At 36.3% G+C, this 21559-nt stretch overlaps 1 protein-coding gene across 3 annotated transcripts in view; it reads right to left on the bottom strand.

Annotated features, from left to right (window-relative positions):
* The window catches only part of UTRN (utrophin), a 386201-nt gene that overhangs the window by 250282 nt on the left and 114360 nt on the right, over positions 1-21559 (bottom strand). For all 3 annotated transcript variants that reach the window (XM_083373856.1, XM_083373857.1, XM_083373858.1), the window contains 14 exons: positions 19741-19920; positions 17643-17777; positions 15893-16042; positions 14727-14888; positions 14309-14437; positions 12718-12891; positions 11827-11982; positions 10839-11009; positions 8758-8937; positions 7038-7166; positions 6038-6208; positions 5064-5219; positions 2630-2767; positions 1430-1582 (listed from right to left, as the gene is read on the bottom strand). In XM_083373856.1, the coding sequence (XP_083229982.1) occupies positions 1430-1582; positions 2630-2767; positions 5064-5219; positions 6038-6208; positions 7038-7166; positions 8758-8937; positions 10839-11009; positions 11827-11982; positions 12718-12891; positions 14309-14437; positions 14727-14888; positions 15893-16042; positions 17643-17777; positions 19741-19920 (2184 nt within the window). The remainder of the gene's footprint in view (positions 1-1429; positions 1583-2629; positions 2768-5063; positions 5220-6037; positions 6209-7037; positions 7167-8757; positions 8938-10838; positions 11010-11826; positions 11983-12717; positions 12892-14308; positions 14438-14726; positions 14889-15892; positions 16043-17642; positions 17778-19740; positions 19921-21559) is intronic.

Genomic DNA, 21559 nt, shown 5'->3' with positions numbered 1-21559 from the left:
ACCTTGAGCCCGAGGCTGGTGCAGCACCCGGAAACCCGATGGGCAAAGATCAACCAGAGGGACACCACCCTCAGGGCCCAACCAGGTCTCCATAATGCAAGCCAGGTCCATATAATTCAAAAATATATGCCATGATTTTTTTTCTGTAATCTGTTGGAAGTATTCTTTGAATGTACGAAGAATATGGATGAAGATTTGGCGCAATTCTTTGAAGTCATGGAAATCAATGGCTATGAGCCTTGATGGCAGTGGGAGTGCCTCTAAAGGTCATTGCTGGGGGATTAGAGAGTTTTCTTATACAGTTTATTGGCCACTGGAGGAAGAGACAGCTGGACTAGATGAGTCAGGTGTCCAATCTAGTGTGGTACTTCTTAGGTTCTATGTTTAGTTAAAGATGCGTTTTAGAAAACATTTATTGGATAGAGTTGGAAGGGACCTTGGAGGTCTTCTGGTCCAACCCCCTGCTCAAGCAGGAGAACCTATACCATCTCAGACAAGTGAATGTCCAGTCTCTTCTTAAAAATCTCCAGTGATGGAGTGCCCACGATTTCTGAAGGCAAGGTGTTCCACTGGTTAATTGTCCTCACTGCCAGAAAGTTTCTCCTTAATTCCATGTTGCTTCTCTCTTTGATCAGTTTCCAACCATTGTTTCTTGTCCTGCCCTCTAGTGCTTTGGAGAATAATGTGACCCCCTCTTCTTTGTGGCAGCCCATCAAATACTGGAATATTGCTATCATGTCTCCTCTATTTCTTCTTTTCTTTAGACTAGTCAAACCCAAGTCCTGCAGCCATTCTTCATATTTATAATCCACTCTTGCTTCATATTATAGGCCAATGTATTTCATATTCACAGGGACGTCAAATCCATGTAGCTTAGTTCTAGAATTGTTCAATTAGTGATTCTAAGGTCACTATAATATGTTCCTTTGACTTCTGAGCCCAATTTAAAGTGTCAGTTATTATTTATAAACTGTACCACATAGGCCCATTGTATCAGTCACAGTTTTGATTCACATAGTTAACAATATCAGTCTGATTCATTTTGGAAAGGCTGCTAAAAGTCACTTCTTCATTCAAGGTACTTGAGATTTGAAGAAGACAAGTGGTGGAATATTTTTGAATTAGTTCGCCAGAGTAAATTAATTACTCAGCGGGGCAACAGTATTCTTATCTTTAAAAGAGTAAAACCATTAGTTTGGGACTAAATAAACAAATAATTACATTACTAGCAACATGACCCAAGTGATCCTTATGCCACCTAAACATGTTAAGAGTCATAATTGCCAGGCAGCTTGTTAAAAAAATAAACTGAGATTCAACCTATGTGGAAGCACCAGTTTGGAAACACTGGGATTGACAGAAGGAACTATTGACATCAAAACTATTGAAAAAATTACATAAATGAATGGTTTATATTAAAAAAAATTACCTTTGTTTTCTCCCTCTCTTCTGCTTCTTGAAGTCCAGAGAGACTTGTGTCTGTTTCACTAAGCCACTGCAAATGACTCTTTGCTTCCATTTCATATAGAGTAAATGAAGGTGAAAGTTCTGATACCTGCCTCCTTTGTAATGACCGAAGCTCCTACAACCCAAAAAGAAAGGTTATGCAATCAATAATTAAGATTATAAGACGGGGGGGGGGGATAGAGAGAGAACTATGGTCCTTTTATAACTTGTGGACTTCAGCTCCCAGAATTCTTGAGTCAACCATGCTAGCTCAAGAATTCTGGATGTTGAAGTCCACAAGTCATAAAAAGGCCATAGTTCCCAACCTCTGGTCTAAAAGAAGAACCCTTTTTGTCCCAGACCCTACCCTTTGGAACATCTTGCCACCAGAAATGAGATCTGCCCCCAGCCTTCTGGCCTTTTGGAAGGGCCTTAAGACTTGGATCTGACGGATGATTTAGGATTTTGGACATGGTTGGTGCAGTGACATAGAAGACACCATTTCCATTTTGCTCAAGCCTTTTGGTTTTAGTCTATATTTAACTTGTAGCTTTTAAGTCATTTTATATTTAAAATTCTTCTTATATTTATATTTTATTGCATTATAAGCTGCCCAACTCACCTAGATAGTGAGATGGATAGCATATAAATTTAATACAGGCAGTCCTCACAACAGTTCATTTAGTGAATGTTCAAAGTTACAACGGCACTGAAAAAAGATGACTTATGACCACTTCAGCATCCCCACGGTCATGGGATCAAAATTTGAATGCTTGGCAGTTGGTTCATATTTATGACATTTGCGGTGTCCCGGGGTCATGTGATCACCTTTTGCAACCTTCTGACAAGCAAAGTCAATGGGGAAGGCAGATTGACTTAGCAACGGTCCTAATAATTTAACAACTGCAGGGATTCACTTAACAATTGTGGCAATAAAAGTCGTAAAATGGGGCAAAAGTCACTTAACCAAGTTCTCACTTAGCAACATAAATTTGGGACTCGATGGTGGTCATAAGTCAAGGACTACCTGTAAATAAATGATAGTAGAGAGGAACAGGCAAAAAGGTGGATTATTTATGTCTCTAGACAAGAGTGAGAATTTTCAGGTGCATATAAGGAAGGCTTCAGGGGGAAGAAATAGAACATTACAGACCTATTGCACAGCAAGGCTACTTTCACTGACCTTTGCATTGCTTTGCTTGGTCTGAAGGAGAAGGAGCTGCAAACGAATTTTTTCTCTCCGGTTATCTTCCATGAGCTGCTGTAACAAATGCTCACCTTTTTGCAGAACTTCCTCAATTTGGGCTCTTTCTTCATCCAGCTACAATTTTAAAAAGAAGGACATATTTTCAGGAATACTTGGGGCAACTAGCTTTCGTTATTCCCAAAGAGCAAGGCTGTACAGAGAAACATGTGTAGTATGGTTGTGCATGTTTAAAAAACTGTATCAGAAAAAGTGCTGCAAACCTCACACAAGCACAGCCTCTCTCTGCTATTCATTCAAGGAACCGTGCACAAAGCTGAGGGGAAAAAAAGTTATCAGTCCCTTAAAGAAATCACCTTTTTCTGGGTTGGCACAAAAGCAGAGAGGTGCTCTGTTGCCTGAGTTTTGAAGTACTTCCTCAGAATCCTTTTTGAAGAATGTAAAACTCTAATTAATCGTTTTATCCTACATGAAGACTCAGCGGATTCATATTTTGCAGTGAACTCATTAGGAGCTTATTGTAATTACTAACTGTGCAACACAGAAATGGAAGGACATTTCGATATGGACGAATGCCTGCAGAAGCTAATGGAGATGGCAGAGATGGCTAAATTGACTGTTTTGATTAAAGGAAAGAGCTCTCGGGCCCAGACTGAGGAGAAATTTTTAATTTGGGGTTCTTTTTAATTGAGTACAGGGTCAATTTAATATTTTTTAATTTGGTTCTTAATTTTTGTATTTTGGATTTTTAATTCCCTGTAAACCGCCCTGAGTCCTCAGGGAATAGGGCGGTATATAAATATAAATAAATAAATAAATAAATAAATAAATAAATAAATAAATAAATAAATAAATAAATAAATAAATAAATATAAGTAATTTTGTTTCTACATGGGGACCGCGTATGGACTTTTGTGCTTGGGGTGGAAAAAAAATGAAACTTTGATTTTTGGTTTTTACTGATAGATTGATTTGTTGTTATAGAAATGGCTCGCAAAAAGGTGAGGTTCGATGTTAATGCTTCATTCTACTGCAACAGAAGAAGTTCGGAAGTCACTGCCTTTTGTTTTCTTTTTCCCTCCCCACTGTGTCCTACTATTTGCTTTTGTATTTCTGTATTTTATTCTATAATCTAATAAAATGTTACAAACTACTGACTGTGCAACATGTAGTTGTGGGCCAAAGTAAAACTGTTTTCAGTGAAGATATCAGGCGTTAAGTTAATACAGGTGGTCCTCAATTTACAACACTTCATTTAGTGACTGTTCAAAGTTACAATGGCACTGGAAAAAAAGTGACTTATGGCCGCTTTTGATAATTACCACTTTTCCAGAATCCCCATGATCATGTGATCAAAATGCTTGGCAACTGGTTCATATTTATGATAGTTGCTTTGTCCCAAGGTCATGTGATTACATTTTGCAAGCCTTCTGACAAGCAAAGTCAATGGGGAACCAAGATTCGCTTAACAACCGGGTTACTAACTTATCAACTGCAGCAATTCACTTAACGACTGAGGCAAGAAAGGTTTTAAAAGGGGGCAAAATTCACTTTAAAAAATGTTTCACTTAACAAAAATTTTGGGCTCAATTGTGGTCATAAGTCAAGGTCTACCTGTAATCTAATCCTAATGTTCTGTAACTATATCTCTTTCCTTTGTTGTAGAGGGAAGCAGGGGCCATGAAACATCAACTCTTGCCTATTCTAGCAATGTCCAGGATGAGCAACAGCAACTGGGAGAAATCCGTGTGGGTCACCTCCTGCATTGCCTATGCTTCAAGTATAATAGATGTAGCACAGAAAGGAAACACATTGGAAATTCTCCCAAGGACTTGGGATGGTGAGAAAGCACTTGGAAAAGGATGAGCTTCCAAATGCATGATTTCAAGTATGACACAACGATACATTTTATCGTAATTAAACAAGACAAATCCCTTGCACGTGTAGCATTGAATATATAAAGTCATCGGGAAGACCGCAATGGTGAAACAGCTGTTGCAAGCAAGATCAATATTTATTGCATGCAGCCAATGAATTACAGTGTTGTCAATAGACCTCTAGGTCTCAGGATTCCAGATTAAAAAGTCAAACCTGGGAAAAGGAAGGAAGGAAAGAAAGAAAGAAAGAAAGAAAGAAAGAGAGAGAGAGAGAGAGAGAGAGAGAGAGAGAGAGAGAGAGAGAGAGAGAGAGAGAGAAAGAAAGAAAGAAAGAAAGAAAGAAAGAAAGAAAGAAAGAAAGAAAGAAAGAAAGAAAGAGGAAGGAAGGAAGGAAGGAAGGAAGGAAGGAAGGAAGGAAGGAAGGAAGGAAGGAAGAAAGAAAGAAAGAAAGAAAGAAAGAAAGAAAGAAAGAAAGAAAGAAAGAAAGAAAGAAAGAAAGAATATGACAGTTTTGTTTTAACATGAAGTTCTCCAACCTTTTCATCATCTTCTTTTGATTCCATGTGCTTTTCCACTATGGTCAGCATTTCCTTTATCTCACATTCAAATTTATCAAGGTCTTTAGAAGCCACTGCAATTCCACAGAGCTCCTGCTTAGCAAACTTTTTATGAGCTTCCAGACTGAACAGCATCTGACACACACAAAGATAGCAAGTACCCTAATCAGTAGTCAATATATTTGTATACGTATCATATAACTGCAACAGTATAGTTGTAAATGAATAAATACCCTTGTAGAAGTTCTCATCCCCAAAACTGACACTAAGAAATTATCTTTTGCAGATAGCTTGTGGGCTAGTACAGAAAGAGAATTACATATAAAATAAAATGATTCACCCAAACCCCAGAATATATTACTTCACATGCTTTTGGCAACTGGAAAGAGAAAAAGAGGAAGTTTTGGAGCAACATGTCATTTTAACATTTTAAAAATTAAGTAAGTTATCTTCTTTCTTTTTCTTGTTTAAAAAATACTGTTGAAGAAGTAGAGCTATCTCACTCAAAGTAGGACAGAACTAATACAAGTAGTCCTTGTTTAGCAACTGCTTCACACAACAAATGTTCACAGTTACAACGGTTTTGAAAAAAATAACTCGTGTCCATTCTCGCATTTATGATTTTCACAGGTCTGTAAAGCAAAGGAAAACTGAAGTATTGTACTGTTTCACTTTTAAACTGCTTCGCCAAACCACCAACTTGCTTGACTCAAATGCAATTGCTAAACAAGGACTACCTGCATATTTTTGTCCTTGTGCAACCATGTGCACAAAGAGATAATGTCCTAAAAAATCCAAAAGTGCAATGAAATATTAGAAAACAGTTTCCTTCGACAGAATACAATGCAGTAGCATGCATTTCACAGAAACATTCGAAAAATAAAAATCAGCAATATAAATGTAAAAATAAGCCAGTAGATATGCTTTGGGACCAGGAAGTCTTCCGTACTCACCTTAGCACTTTTGATGTGCTGTGATACTTTTTCAAAGTTCCTATTCAGTTCAGTCAATTTGGGTTCTACAAGCTCATGACATGATCCCCCACGACTGTTCATCAGCATAACAGCTTGGTCCCGCACATTATCAACTCTGACACTAACAGCATCCAATTCTGATGTTAGACGCTATGAATGGGGGGGGAAATGGGTTATTATTTAGATCACAGTAGGGTTAAAAAAAGGGAGGAAGGAGAACAAGACAGAAATCAACCAGAAAAACTGGCAGACTTTCATTTGGATCCAAAATATTAACAGAGGGATAGAATCAAGATCACGTTAAGTACTAATACCACTTTACAATGCCTTGGTAAGGCCACACCTGGAATACTGCATCCAGTTTGGTCACCACGATGTAAAAAAGATGTTGAGACTCTAGAAAGAGTACAGAGAAGAGCAACAAAGATGATTGGGGGACTGGAGGCTCAAAAATATAGGGAACGGTTGCTAGAATTGGGTATGTGTAGTTTAATGAAGAGAAGGGTGAGAGGTGACATGATAGCAGTGTTCCAATATCTCAGTGGCTGCCACAAAGAAGAGGGAGTCAAGCTACTCTCCAAAGCACCTGAAAGCAGGACAAGAAGAAATGGATGGAAACTAGTCAAGGAGAGAAGCAACCTAGAACTAAGGAGAAACTTCCTGACAGTTAGAACAATTAACCAGTGGAACAACCTGCCTCCAGAAGTGGTGAATGCTCCAACACTGGAAGCTTTTAAGAGAAGACTGGACAGCCATTTGCCTGAAATGGTATAGGGTTTCCTGCCTGAGCAGGGGGTTGGACTAGATGACCTCCAAGGTCTCTTCCAACTTACTACTACTACTACTAATTATTATTATTATTATTATTATTATTATTATTATTATTATTATTATTATTATTATTATTATTATTATTATTATTTATTTGCTACCAGTACTACTGTCTAGGTCACGTCAGTAAGAAGTTTAATTTTGCTACCTTTACTGTCTCCTCTTTCTTGTTGGCAGGCTTTTTCTCAATCTCATCCAACAGAGCTTCAGCTTGGTACAGCCAAGTGCTTATGTGGGCAACATTCTCATCAAAAATCTCCAGTTGGCTTTGGTGATTCTATAAAGGAAAGACAAAGATAAATCAATGAAAACATACCTTAAATGTCTATCAAATTTAGCTATTTTAACAGAAAACATTCACAGAAGTCAGTCAATGGCACTTTCATTTGCTTTTTTCAGCTCTTTTAGTGCCAAGACCTAAGAATTATTTGGTATTTCTTTATTATAATTTTAGCCACTAGATTTATATCTTATCTTTTCTCACAAAGATCAAAATGACATATACACTTCCTTCCAGAGAATTTTCTTACAACAAAAGTTCCAACATCGCGCACACATATGCACACATATGCATGCACACAAAGATAGAGATAGAGATATATGGAAAGAGGGAGAGAGGGATAGATAAAAAGAGAGAGATGGGGAGAGAGAGAGAAAGAGATGGGGAGAGATAGACAGATGGAAAGAGAGCGAGCTGTGGAGACAGAGAGGATAAGAGAGTGAGAGAGATTGTTGCTACATAACACATTTAGGGCCCTTCATAACCAGCTTGCATTTAAGGCTATTTGTAGCATCCTGCAGTCACGTGATTGTAATTTTTGGCATTTTTTGCCAGCTTCCGGCATCTACCTCCAGTTTCTGGCAAAACGCCCACTGAAAAAAATGGATTCACTTAACAACTGCTGCTTTTGCTTTAATGATTGCTACAAAAATAGTTGTAAAACTGGGCACAGTCACTTGGTGGCCCTTGATGACCGCCATATTTTACCACCATAATTCCAGATTCAATTAATGTCATAAGCTAAGGGTTACCTGTAAGATAAAAGCAATGAAATGGGAGGCACATTCTGGTCTGCAAGACAGGTGGAAGTAGAACAAACTTGAACACCTAACTCAAGAATACCAAAAATACTTCGATTATAGGTTTACAGTTATAAAACCTTGCTTCCCTGAATGTTCCTCTCTTCTCCCTGTCCTGAACTATGGATAACCAAGCCTGAAATGCTTTCTCAAATTCTCTTCCAGCTCTGGGCTCAGATTCCTCTTATCTGACCACTGCCTTGGCTGCAGCTCTTCATCTTCTTCTTCAAGATTATTCTCAGAGCTCATTACATCCATTTCTGTTTTTTTACAGCTTGTAAAAACAATCCTTATTATGAATAATGATTGCACAGATAATGGGTACAGTTTGTTCAAATAAGTATTCAAAGAATATTTCCATGAGTCCTCTTATGTAATAATTATTTTTAAAGCATTTATTCTTGAGCTAAAACTTCAAAGAAAAGATTTTGATACTTCCTGAGCATGAAGTAAGAAGCAAATCTATCAAATTGTTCAATATATTTTACTATTTCTTGAAAAACTCTTCATCGTCTGATTCATTTTTCCTTTTAACAGGTCAGCCTTCCCCAACTAAATACTCCCCAGAGATATCGTCCTAGCTGGCCTGGCCATGGGACTTTCAAGTTTAACATATCTTGGAGGCAATTGAGTAAGACCGTTCTCTCCTGATAGGAAATTTGACATTTGTAAACACTTCCTACTTGAAGAGTAAAAAGACCACACTCAATGCTTATGACCCTATCAAAAGCCACACAGATCACTAATTCTACAAATGTCAAAATTTGCCATTTGTGGTTTCAGCTTACCAGAAGTGTATTGCACCAATCTTCAGTCCAGGTTCGGACTCGGCTCCATCCAGCATTAAGGACACAGAGTTTTTCCTCCAGAGGAGCTTCACTTCCATCCACTAAGGCCTGCAGTGCAGCACTGCTCTCTGTTACACTGTTCAGATCGACTTTCTTCCTCTCCAATTCTCTCAGCACATTCTGGAAGGCAACAAGAACCATTAACAGAGCAGAATGAAATTTCTCAAGGTGACAGAAGCAAAAAAATTTATTATTGGTTTGGTTTCTATCTTGATCGATTTCGCTAACGACTGACATATCACTGCAATAAGCAATCTGATATACCGTATGATACCTAAAGCAATCCAAAGCAAGGGATCTTCTAAAATTCAGAGTAACTTAGTAGTCACAGAATAGAAAGTTTTCAAAGAAATGTTAGCCTCAGTAACTGGTAAGGTTGTGCTTTAAATGCACCATTCTTTGTTTTAATTACATTCTGTAACTGATTTTGCAAAATCTGTTATGGCATGCCAAATTGATGCAAATTGCAGTTATTATGCAATCTGATAATAAAGTATAGCTTTTTCACAAAGTTTCTTTTGCAAATTTGGGGAACTACATATCTTTCAAGGGGAAACATTAAGATTGCTTTTGGGGGAATATATATTTTTCATAAATTGGAAAAATGATTTTTAATATTTTTACTATACCTATTTACTAATAAATCAGTCTCACTTTCTTAAATTGTTCTTATTTTAACAGAAAGATTTATGCAATGAGTAAGCTAATGCAATAGTGAACTACAATTTTAGACTTACAAATCTTTTGCTCATATAGATTTTCACTTTCCCCTCTGCTATTTACTGCAATTGAAATTCTGGACCTAGTTAACAGCAAATAAATGTCCAGGAAATTAAGATTTGAAACTATCACTTTCCTATAAACCAAGATCACGCTACAATCTAAACCCTGTTTTGAAGACCAAGTAAGTATTCCATAGAATTTCTTCATGCCAATCCCCCCCAAAAAAGGAATAATTACACAAATCTGGTATTCAAAAATGTTTAATAATATCAAATCTCCCTTTAATACTAGAATTCTCTTCAAGAATCCCCAAGCTTTTTCTCACAGGCATATTTTTTATAGTAGAATATATGCTTTTCCTCATGATACAATTCTCTTTATAGGAATAACATGCAGAATGATTCCTACAATTTCCTATTTCAGTGTGAAGCCATTCGGTGCCCCTTTTCACTTTGGATTATACCTCTAGTAATTCATGCATCTTCTTTGTTCTAAATAATACACCAAAATTATATTGTTTCGTTTTCAACATTAGTCCCAGGCGCACAAACCTCCTCCTAGCAGGCTAATGTCATTTTGCACTCAATTAGTCAAAGAACTGACTAACCATGACATTTTTAAAATAGCAATCAATAATTAAAACAAGTAATTACATTCAAAAAGCCAACAGCTGCATTACATTAATAGAAAAAAGAACTAAGTACAGAGCATTGGATCTGTTAAATTTTTTATTCTTTCGATCTGAAATAATAAAGTTTTAAAATATGTACAAATGGCAAACAAATGAGATAAGTCTCTCAAGTTGAGTTCAACATTTAGTGACCTCTTCTAAAATCATAATATAATAAATGCACAATGAGCAATACACATATTACAAAATTGCTTTTTTAAAAAGAATTCTGAGGCATACAATAGTGTCAGAAAAAAAAATGTCCCTACAACAGGAAAGGACAGGAAAGGAGACTAAATTTCTTGCAGGAAGTCTGGAATTCCTTGTGGTATTCAACATGACATGTTTGCATGCGATATAGAATACATTTTCAAATAGATTCCCCCATAAAACCAGAAGGAAAATCCAGTGGGATTCACCCAGATTTGAAATCACTGAATGCACTATCACCTGCTGGATTCAAATATTTATTAAATAAATATTTAAGCGAGGCTCCAGGTTAAAACTGTTGGTTTTTAACCTGCTTCCAAGGCAAAACAGAAAGTATATTTTTATTCAACAACAGGAACTATAACAACAAGTATCAGAATGAGATGCAAACAAAGAAGTTTGAGAACAGGCTGCTTACCTTAGCCCAAGCAATTTCAGTGTCCAGATCAGAAAGCAAACGTTCTGAAGTGGACTTGTGTACCAGTTCAGCTTCTGTCACCTCTAACCATTTGGATAAGGAGAGGGAGACTTCATTGAATTTGCATGAGAGTTGCAATGCCTGTTCTAGATCTTGTTTGCCTTCTGTCACCTGTTTTTTTTTTAAAAAAAAGCATGTAAGAAAGCAAGCATCAAGAACAAAGAATTAAGAAAACTTATTGGATCGACATTATGTGTCGGCACATAGTGAGCAGATGTTTAGATGGGATCTGGCATTTTTATTTACTTATCAAGTCCTTCCTAAGGTCCTGGCATAGGCTAATGTTGCTGTCTAATGATGTTGAAGATATGTTCATAGGATGCAAGCTGTTCCAAATAAAACTGTTTTTTTGCAGCTGACTGATGGTGATTTTGTCAATACTAAGAGTTTTCAAGCAGTGTTTTACACATTTCTGGAACTGCACTCAAAGCACCTCTACATTTTAGTATTATTCCACAACCTCTATTTTGGCTATGGTTACTTGCCTCTAAAAAGAATTTGTCCTCATCAGTCAACTACATCTATGAAGGAAAATGGATAAGGAAAACACATTCAATGACAATTCTACAATATAGATGGACTCATGAAGGAAAAAATGATCTGTCAAGAAACCATCTCTTAGATCATTTATTTTTTCCCCCAAAATATGTGTATGTTGCTTTTTAAAATTTTTATCAAATCTCAAAACAGAGTGGAGTTACTCTAGATAAGTCTGGACTACATTTCTCATCAACCACAACTACTGGATAACAGTATTGATGTGGAAAGTCATGTATTTTGATCTTCGATTTAAAACATTATAGATTCTCATTTCAGATTTAACTGGTGAAAAGTAAATCGGGTTCACATAATATTTAATTAAATGCCTGAAATTTACCTCAAATGGATTTCACACAGTGAAACAAAACTGTACGTATGAAAGACTAACCTGTGCTCCCAAATCATTGTAAAGGAATTTCAGGGCTGTCAGTTGTTCATCCATGCTTTTGGGGTTGTCTGTCTGTTGTTTTTGTACAATCTGCCTTCCTGTTTTGATCACTGTCTCCACTTCAAGCTTTACTTCACTCAGGGTCTTATAGAGTTTCTAGAACCAGGGCACCATATAATTTTATTATATTATATTAAAATATATTGTAATATTTCAGGTTACTTGTTTAATTTCCCTTTTCAGAATTTAACCACATTATCAGCTTTATGCACACCAAATCCACATTCCATGGTGTCCAGTTTGCTACAGTAAGGAAAACTATTAACTATAACTAGATTCAAATTAGTCAGTAACCCATTTTGAGCAATGGATTCTATTTAGAAAATAAATTATAAAAATGCCCCCAACATCATAGCAAATAGAAGTTAATATGAAGAATAAATGGAAGATAGAGCAAAAAAAGAAGAGGAAAGAGGGAAAATAACGCCCACGTTTCCAAGATGTTCAAAGTCTGGTAATGCTTAATAATTAATAATAATAATAATAATAATAATAATAATAATAATAATAATAATAATAATAATAGTAATGATGTCTGAATACAGCCCAAGTGCAATGAAATAACACCACAATTTTTAAAAAAAATGCACTGCTTTGTTCACATTGCTAAGACTTCGCTCATTTTTGTTTCTAACTTGGACTGACCACAGTTTAATGGGAAATTCCGTATTTATCTCAATGCACAAAGTCTTTTCCTTTCATTCATGTTTTCTACCACTACTATGAAAGTTGACTGCCGAGCTACTGGAAAGTTTACTGCCGTGGAGTAAAGAAGAAAATAAAAGTTTCACAGAGAGAAATTAAGAAAATTTAGTCATAGCATTATATTACCATGCACTTTTCAAAGTGAAACTGAATGATATCCGGATCAATATCCTTCACATCCAAGATATGGAGTTCAACTTTTACACTATCCAGAACTCGTTTACAATCCAGCATACGCTGCTCAAAATTCGCTGGTTTCTGGAAGAGCTGGAACTTCGTGGATACCTCCCGGAGCTTTCTCTGTTTATAGAAGAAAGCAAAGATTTGATACATTCACACACTTAGAATGAAAAATCTTTCTAACTGTTCTTATTTATAAATTATATCTTACTCTTCTAGTTCAGCATTTCTCTCTCTTTCATGTCATTATGGATTTCCTCCCCTTGTAACCATATTTCCTGCTTTATGCCTCTTCTCTAACTTATAAAGTAATTTATCTCTAAATCCAAGATTCACTGTTTTTCACTTAAACAGGAGAAACTCAACTCCTCAAAAACAAGATTAAAAAAAACCCATCAGGAAGTTTTGTCTAGGCCTATGTTTGGGGACTTTCAAAGGTACAGTGTGTACTCCGTTTCCAAATCTTCTTCACTTCTGTCAACCCCAAAGCACAAAAACAGGCATGGAACACCATGAGCTAATCAGTTCTCCCTCTAGCTACCTAATCAGAGAATTCACAAAATGGGACTTAAGCACCATCTCGTTTCCTGAATTTATAATACTTCCCAGAGTATCAAAAATCTTCTTACTTGAATGCATTCCTCATCTCTAATTAGTACTGCCTTTTTTTTTCTCCTCTACCTTTCAAAATCAATGCCACTTAGTTCTTCATCAACTCCAAACTCAACCCTTCTATCCTGGTTTCTATTTCCTACGGCCCGCTGAATCTTTCTCACAAAAGCAAATTGTTCTCCCTATTGTGAAAATATAAATGCCTCTGTCTAGACTTCACTCATCACAATCTCTGTTTGAAACAACTGCTTTCCCTTTCCTTCTCTTTAGGGGATTTATTTGACACCCATACTTAGTTTTCATTAGTCACTAAACAGTGCTTCAGGTTAGCCAGTCAAATGCCATGATTTTAGTAGCATCTTCTCTTCAAACATTTTCTCTACCTATTTGCAATGCTGATATCCATCCTGTACAACAGATATTGATTCTTCAAGTCCTCTATCTTTGTCTGTCTTTCTCTGTGTGTATCTCTGTTTCTGTATGTTTGTCTGTCTCTCTGTCTCTGTCTCTCTCTCTCTCTCCTCATATAAAGCTATTGTGAAAAGGATGCTAATAATTATTAAAATGATTAACAATTGCGCAAGGATCTAAGAAAAGTGTATTACAGCATTTTTTTTTCACAATTAGGAACTTTCACAAGTATGTAAAATTATCCTACTTTTACAAATATATGCCTACAAGGGTCGAAAAGGGGGAAAGGTTGGAGAAAATGAAACTGAAAAGGAACAGAAATGACAAATTAAACTTTATAGTATGTAAAATTATCACAATTTCAATTGAAAACACTGCATTTGAAAGAAACACGAAAATTCTGGGAAACTAATTAGCAAAAACTAATTTTGAATTATGTCTTTAGTGCTTGATCTCAAAGATTACGAAAAAAAGATGAAAACGGCTTTTTTCTTTTTCTTTTTGAAATGTTTACCTGCAAGACATCCAAATGAGTCCCACCACGGGAAGATCGGCATTCTGGTGAAGGTGGCATTAAAGAATAGACATTCTTTCTAAGCTCTTCCAAGGTGGACTCAAGGGCACCAATCTCAGCCTGGATTTTCTGCCATTCATTATAGAAAATGGGGAAGAGAGGACATAGCAAATATCAATCTGACTACCCGATAAATCATACTACTAAAATGTATTATTATAAAGACTATAATACCCACATGCTGATTTCAGTGACAGACTGCTTATTTCAAAATCAAAAGATTACCGAAATTACTGATTTTGTAGCATAAGACACCACTTCAGCATTTCTTCATAGAGCATGTATTCCCTTAGTTATCCTATAACTCAAAAACCATGTTACAAAAGGTTTTTTTTTAAATAAATAAATAAATAAATACCTGTGCCTCTTGAGGCATTTGGAAGGCATCTATTCTATTGGTCAAATAGGATGTTAGCTGCCTATCCAAATCCTTCAAGCTTTCCTGAAGAACTTGCAACATGTGCTCAGTTTCCCGCATCATTTGAAGTTGTTGCTCCAAAGAAATCTGCTTACTGACTGCCTAAGGGGAGACAAAGAAATACGCTGCATGAAAACTTTAGAACTTGTATAGAAACCTAAACATAAATACGAAAATAGTAAATCACTATGTGCACTATGCTTGCACTATGCTGTTATTTTCTGATTGTCAACAGTGCAGTGAAATATTACTTTCTTATGGTTAAGGGATACCTGCCGAAAAGGAACATAATTCAGAGATTCCTAGCATGGCAACTTAAGTTAGAAGCACTGACTTCAGCATTCGGTTTTGTTATCAAGACTTATGGAAGTTTCCAGAGGACATATTAATACCATTGAAATCAGGATGGGATCCCATCAATCCTCATAGAAAACAACAGTTTCCAAACGACTATCAATTCAGCTCTTTGTGCTTTTCAAGATCCTCTGTCCTGTATTTTTCAAAGCCAAAAGGTTGCTTTCTTTCCAAGACAGCAGGGAAACTTTTAAAACTACTATGTATGGCTTTACTCCATATTCTGTAATTTGAATCGTATAAATCTGCTCATCATGCTTCAAATCTTTTTAAAATATAAAATCAGACTTTCAGTCATTTTACACATTTTTGTGGGATAGGTCTTTGTTGGTAGAGACCATTTACCTTGGTTATAGCTATCATGATTTAAAATTGCATCCCAAACTGTTATTTTTCTCCCCTTTTTTGTTTGAGGAATGTACCCCATGACGTGCCATCATAATTTTGCTTCTCGCCTGTACAAAATATAGGATCCTCTAAGCTTTAATCTGGATCTGTTCACTTTCAATTAAGAATTCACTCAGCCATCCAGTTTACAGTGTAGGTCCTTCGGTTGTCCAGCTTCTGACAAACCATAATACAAGATATAGGTAGTGTTGGCATAATTATGGACATCTGATCTTAAATATTGGGCAGCTCTTATTTCTATAAGCTAGTGAAGAGTACCTTTAAGCTTCATTCAAAACTGTATATTGTGGATGCTGACAGTAATAAAAACAAATGTTTCATTTCATCAAAGTTATATATCATACCATATGACTTAATTCCTCGTAACGAGCATTGAAAACTTCCAACTTTTCACTGATGATTTCATCAAGGATACCTCCATCTATCAATGTTTGACCAAGCTCCCGAATTTGAGTCCGATTATCAGCTGGATGACGCAGAATAGATTCCAGTGACTGAGAAAATAATTAAACCAAAATGTAGGCACTTGTTTTCTAATGTACTGAACACAGCACTCGTGACATTTTAAAATTGGAAAAAAATATCATTCAGAAAAAGCATATATTTACAGTGTCTGAGGACTTACGTTACCATTAAGAGAACAATGAAACATATGGCATTTATCACCCTAAAATAGTTATGGAAACTACAGACAAATAAATCAAAATAGTGGAACCCATAAGAACAACTCAGGAACTCTACCAAAACAAAAAGAGCAAGAGGAAATAAAACCAGCAAATGACAGCAGAATCACCGCAATGTAAACCCAAACCTGAAAGTAGATGGAAAAAACATTAGGGTTTTTTTTAATGCCTTCAGACAATAAAAAGGAAGAAAGGAAGCATCACCAATGGGAAAGCATTCTACAGCAGCAGATAGGGCTGTTTGCGTAATCTCCAGTTACGATGGAAGCAGACATACATAGGGCCTCTTCTGGTTAGGGTTACCAGTACTGGCTGTGAAAATTCAGGGGACCATTAGGTGGCAGCACAAAGAATTTTATGTACCTCTTTGCTGCCATCTAGCAGTCATCTAAACTTGGGCATTCCCAATCTCATATTTCTGCCTGAGTTGATCATGATAGATATGGTGGGTCAAAAAACAAATGCAGCCTGAAATTTCCTCCACATGGAACATTTAAGAAAAACTGTCGCTCTGAAGTAACTACAGAAATATACTAGGAATTCCTTCAGTTAACAGTGGACAATAAACAGTTGACTGGCTAATGTATTCTAATTATAGTTTCTGAAGCATATTAAAAGAGAGTTCTATGTAGAACATAATAAAGCAGTCTTCTCTAAATGCCAGTGAAGTACTATATGAATAACAGCAGTCGAGAGTTTATTTTATACATATTAATGCACCTGTCAAAGCAAGTTAAAAGAATCCCAAGTAGTCAACATAATTGTCGAGATGTAAAGTGTCCTTAGAAAAACCAAGACAAAAGATACTGTATTATTAAATTTGTTTTTTTTTAAAAAAATCATGTATTTTACTATCACATTTCAAAGAACAAAGAAAATAGTTAGCAGAACAAAAGTTGGAAGACACCTGAAGATCATAATGTGTTTATATAGCAGACCAATAAAGGTTTCTGGGTCGTCTTTGTTGTTAACAAAACCACAGCCAAAAATTCCAACGTTTCAAAATATGTTTAGACACCTAGAAGTGTCCACTAGCTGTGGGTGGGTAGAAAAATAAAAATAAAAGATGGCAGGCACAAAACACACATCATTCAAAAAAAGAGGGGAATCTACACAGAGATGCCGCATCTGATATTTTGCCTTGTTTTGATCTTTGATGATACCACTGCAGACACACCCATTTCTTTTAGCTCAAATAAGTAAGATTTTTTTCTCCTGTGGGCGTCATTGATGCACCTTGAATTAAAGCAACAACAAAAAAACCCTTTCGACACATTTGTCCTCTTCTAGAATTACTTAAATATTATGAGAAATGAGGGATTTTCATTGAATTTAAATATAGGAGGAAAAACATCCTTCAGTTTTAAAAAAAGCCTAAGCTTATTTGCAATTCCTTTTACAGACTTTGTACCTCAAGGGCTTCACTGACAGCATCTATTTTCTCTGGCAAGTGTTCAATTGTTTTCATCTTCTCTTCTAATGTATTCAGCCAGGCTGCTTCTAGGTCCAGATAGTGTAGCAGTTCAATCCAACAAGACCATACTTCCTGAAAGTAAAGAATATATTGGGGGGGAAAAACCTCATTCCATTTCAGAGGCCGGTTCCTCTCAGTCACATGATACATTTATTTCTCAAGCTTTATGTAGATTTTCCTGAGGATATTGTTCATCAACAGCAATGATTTCTAGAACTACTCAAGATAAGGTCTGGAGGCTAAAACATATGAGGAACGGTTGCTGGAATTGGGTATATTTAGTTTAATGAAGTTTAATGATAGCAGTGTTCCAATATCTCAGGGGCCGCCACAAGGAAGAGGGAGTCAAGCTATTCTCCAAAGCGCCCGAAGGCAGGACAAGAAGCAATGGATGGAAACTAGTCAAGGAGAGAAGCAACCTAGAACTAAGGAGAAACTTCCTGACAGTTAGAACAGTTAATCAGTAGAACAACCTGCCTCTAGAAGTTGTGGATGCGCCAACACTGGAAGTTTTTAAGAAGAGACTGGACAGCCATTTGTCTGAAATGGTATAGGGTTTCCTGCTCGAGCAGGCGGTTGGACTAGATGACCTCCAAGGTCCCTTCCAACATCATCATCACCATCATCATTATTATTCACAAGTTATTGCCTAACAATGAGACACTTTCAATTCACTCAGCCTGAAAGTTCTCACTTGCTCAACTCACTTACAATGATCTCCCATGCCAATTCCAGATGTTTGCACTATATACAATAACAAAACAATGGTATATTACAATGGGGATAACTTGGATGCTGCATGAAATGAATACATTTGGAGACAATAGCCAGTAATAATTTCCTAACTTAAAAGGCAAAAATGTATCCTGCATATTCTATACTTCTTCATTTACCTGGATCATTAACACAGAATTTTCTAATTTGCCATCTTAAACATGACCCAAAATTGATTTGGATCACATTCCAAAGTTCGTTCCAAAGCTACTGTAGTAATGTAATGCCCAATGTGTAATGCCCAATGTGGCTAAAATAGAGTTTGAGAACTTGACTTTCTCCTGATTTGCAGCTACAAAGAATTAAATAAGAGGCCTGATTGCACAGTTGCTAATTCACATTGCTGTCAAAAGTATTATAGGAAATATAAGAATGTGTGTAGAAGTTAAATATACCTGAAATGTTTATTAGGCGATACATAATTCAGAAATAATGACTATATTGATGGAGTCTTAATATAGGCATTTCATTAGCTATATATTTCTCATCCGTATATCCCTGGCTTTTTATTGACATTTTAAAAACAACAAAAAACAGTGCACTCCCACTAATTTTGGAGCCACTATTTGAACTTACTTTACTTGTATATGAAATGGCTTCTAACTAATGGGCAGTAACTACGATCCTTCACTATCTAAAAAGGGGTGTTAGTGTGTTAGTGTGAGGCTTAACGTCAATGCTGACTCCTTGGAAAGTGCCTACAGTTTTCTCGGCCAAATTTCACAAGCACTTGTCTGCTTCCTAGGAGTGAGAGCGAGGGAGTGGCTCAAGGTCGCCCAGCTGGCATTGTGCCTAAGGCAGGACTAAAACTGCCTGGTCTCCTGGTTTCTAGCCTGGATCCTTAAGCACTATAGCCAGGGGTAGGTAACCTTGGCTCTTTTATGACTCATGGACTTCAACTCCCAGAATTCCTGAGCCAGCCATGCTGAGGAGAAATGGAGAGGTTTCCATGCTGAGTTATGCTGGCTCAAGAATTCTGGGAGTTGAAGTCCATGAGTCACCAAAGAGCCAAGGTTGCCTACCCCTGCACTATACCAACTGGCTCTCTAGGCAGCTTTAAAATATCTAGAATTAAATATATAATAAAAGAATTTTGAGTTTGTTCATTAAACAAGTCCAACAACGCCCCAATCCCCAACTTTTAAATACACAGCAAAAATCATTGGCATGATTTTTTTTAAACAACTTATGTTGTTTAAAACTTATGTCTTAAACCCTCCCATTGGTGTTAAGGAAAAGAACAATTAGTTATGGATCATACCTCCAAAGTGTGGCATTTCCCTCTGATCCTGTTGCACAGTAGCTGGTAATTCTCCAGTACAAGGTTGAGCTCTGTTGTTAAGTCCTGACCGCCAGATGGCAGTTTAGCAGCTAGCATTTTGATGCTGTCTTTCAGAATTTTCACGCGCACTTCTTTCTGCAGCACTTCTTCCTTTGCTCTCTGCCCAGAGGAAGCCAATAAGGACCAGACTAAATTGCAATCACTGCGTTAACAATGAAATCTGAACTAATACGTAAAATATTGAAATGAATTGTTGCATTGTATTTTATATATGCTTGGATCCCAAGACACCTCACTTGAAGTTCTATCGTATTTGATTGATCTGAATTTACAAGCCACCCAACTCCACTGGACCCTGTAATAAATATTGTCTATTTATCACTTATTATACACTAGTTGCCCACCACCATTTTGACCTTCCTTGTCATACAAATGGAGTTCATCTCCACAGATATTCTGTTGCAAACTGATTTGTAGAAATCTGGTTGTATGAAGTCAACTCATCCCAAGATAAATATTTCCTGTGCATAAAGACCACTGTCTCAAAATTTCCAATTTATATGGTTAACATTAACTAGTACATTTTTTAAAAAAAACTTTCAGAGCGCATATATTTTTGTGGTATAATTTTTAATCATCTTACTACAATCAAGAGTACTACATTTCTAAACGTGAAAAAGTATTTTTCAAAGTGCCAAGTTTATCATTCTATTGAATGTGACTGTTTCAGAATAAATAATTTTTCAAACACCAAGGTCACGCTGACTAGCAATTCTGGCAGTTGCAAAGTCAACATAACTGAGGAGCACAAGACTGGCAAGCATTCAATTACAAAACCCTTTCTAATTTAACAGAAAAGGCCAGTGGCAATCCTGTCATTCAATTCAAAAAGCTTTATTAAATGAGCTGCCACATTTTCTAATGTTAAAAAAAAAATCCTTCAGTGTGATTTAGTGTTTGATAGCCAGGCTATTGACAATGTCAGTTCTTTACAATATACTACACTTGTAATGTGTAAAATGAACATGAAATAAAAAGGACTCTTTGCATTCAGAATAGCTGTAATCTTTTCAAATGTATGTAAATATTACAATATTTTGTAAGTTGCTGCTCCAACTGTGCATCCATTGTGTTTTCTCAGACAGCTGATTAGCCACCATTAAATTACAATTAGGCATATCATATGAATTAGATTAGGATACAAGCATATATAAAATTAAGCTAAGAGACAGCCTGAAATTTCAAGAATAAGCAAAATGGGCTCTACATCCCTGTCATAGTTTCGAAATGCTAAGTTATCATATTAAATCCACTAATTCTACATTCACTGTAAAATTAAAGCAAATGTCATTCCAAACTCCAGCCTCCTCTAATCTCATTTTAGCAAGATTGAGAATTTCTACTCCAACCAGTATTTGCTGATCAAACAGAAGTAGCCTGAAGCCATCTGGTCAAACTGCAGAGTACATGGCAGGGCTATGCAGCAATCTTGGCTCAAAGGAGGAAAAAAAATCAGTATGCAAACGAACCAACACATTCAAGCTATCAGCAGCACCTTAAGTCATATAGAATTTTAAGATATGCAACAGTTTTTTATATGTTTACATACACTTTCACTTGCACACAGTGCAAGCTCTAGTAGTGACACTTGAGAAAATATGGCCTTATAAATATGTAAATAATCCTAGTCCTAATTTAATTCATTTTCAAGAGTAAGTAGGAAGGATAGTCAGCTTTAAGCTCTTAAAAAAACAAATCATTCTATCCTGAAAAACTTTTCGGACAAGGACATTCTCAT

Source organism: Vipera ursinii (genome assembly GCF_947247035.1).
Source record: "Vipera ursinii genome assembly, chromosome: 1".
Taxonomy (NCBI): Eukaryota; Metazoa; Chordata; class Lepidosauria; order Squamata; family Viperidae; genus Vipera; species Vipera ursinii.
This window is presented reverse-complemented; position numbering and strand designations above follow the sequence as displayed.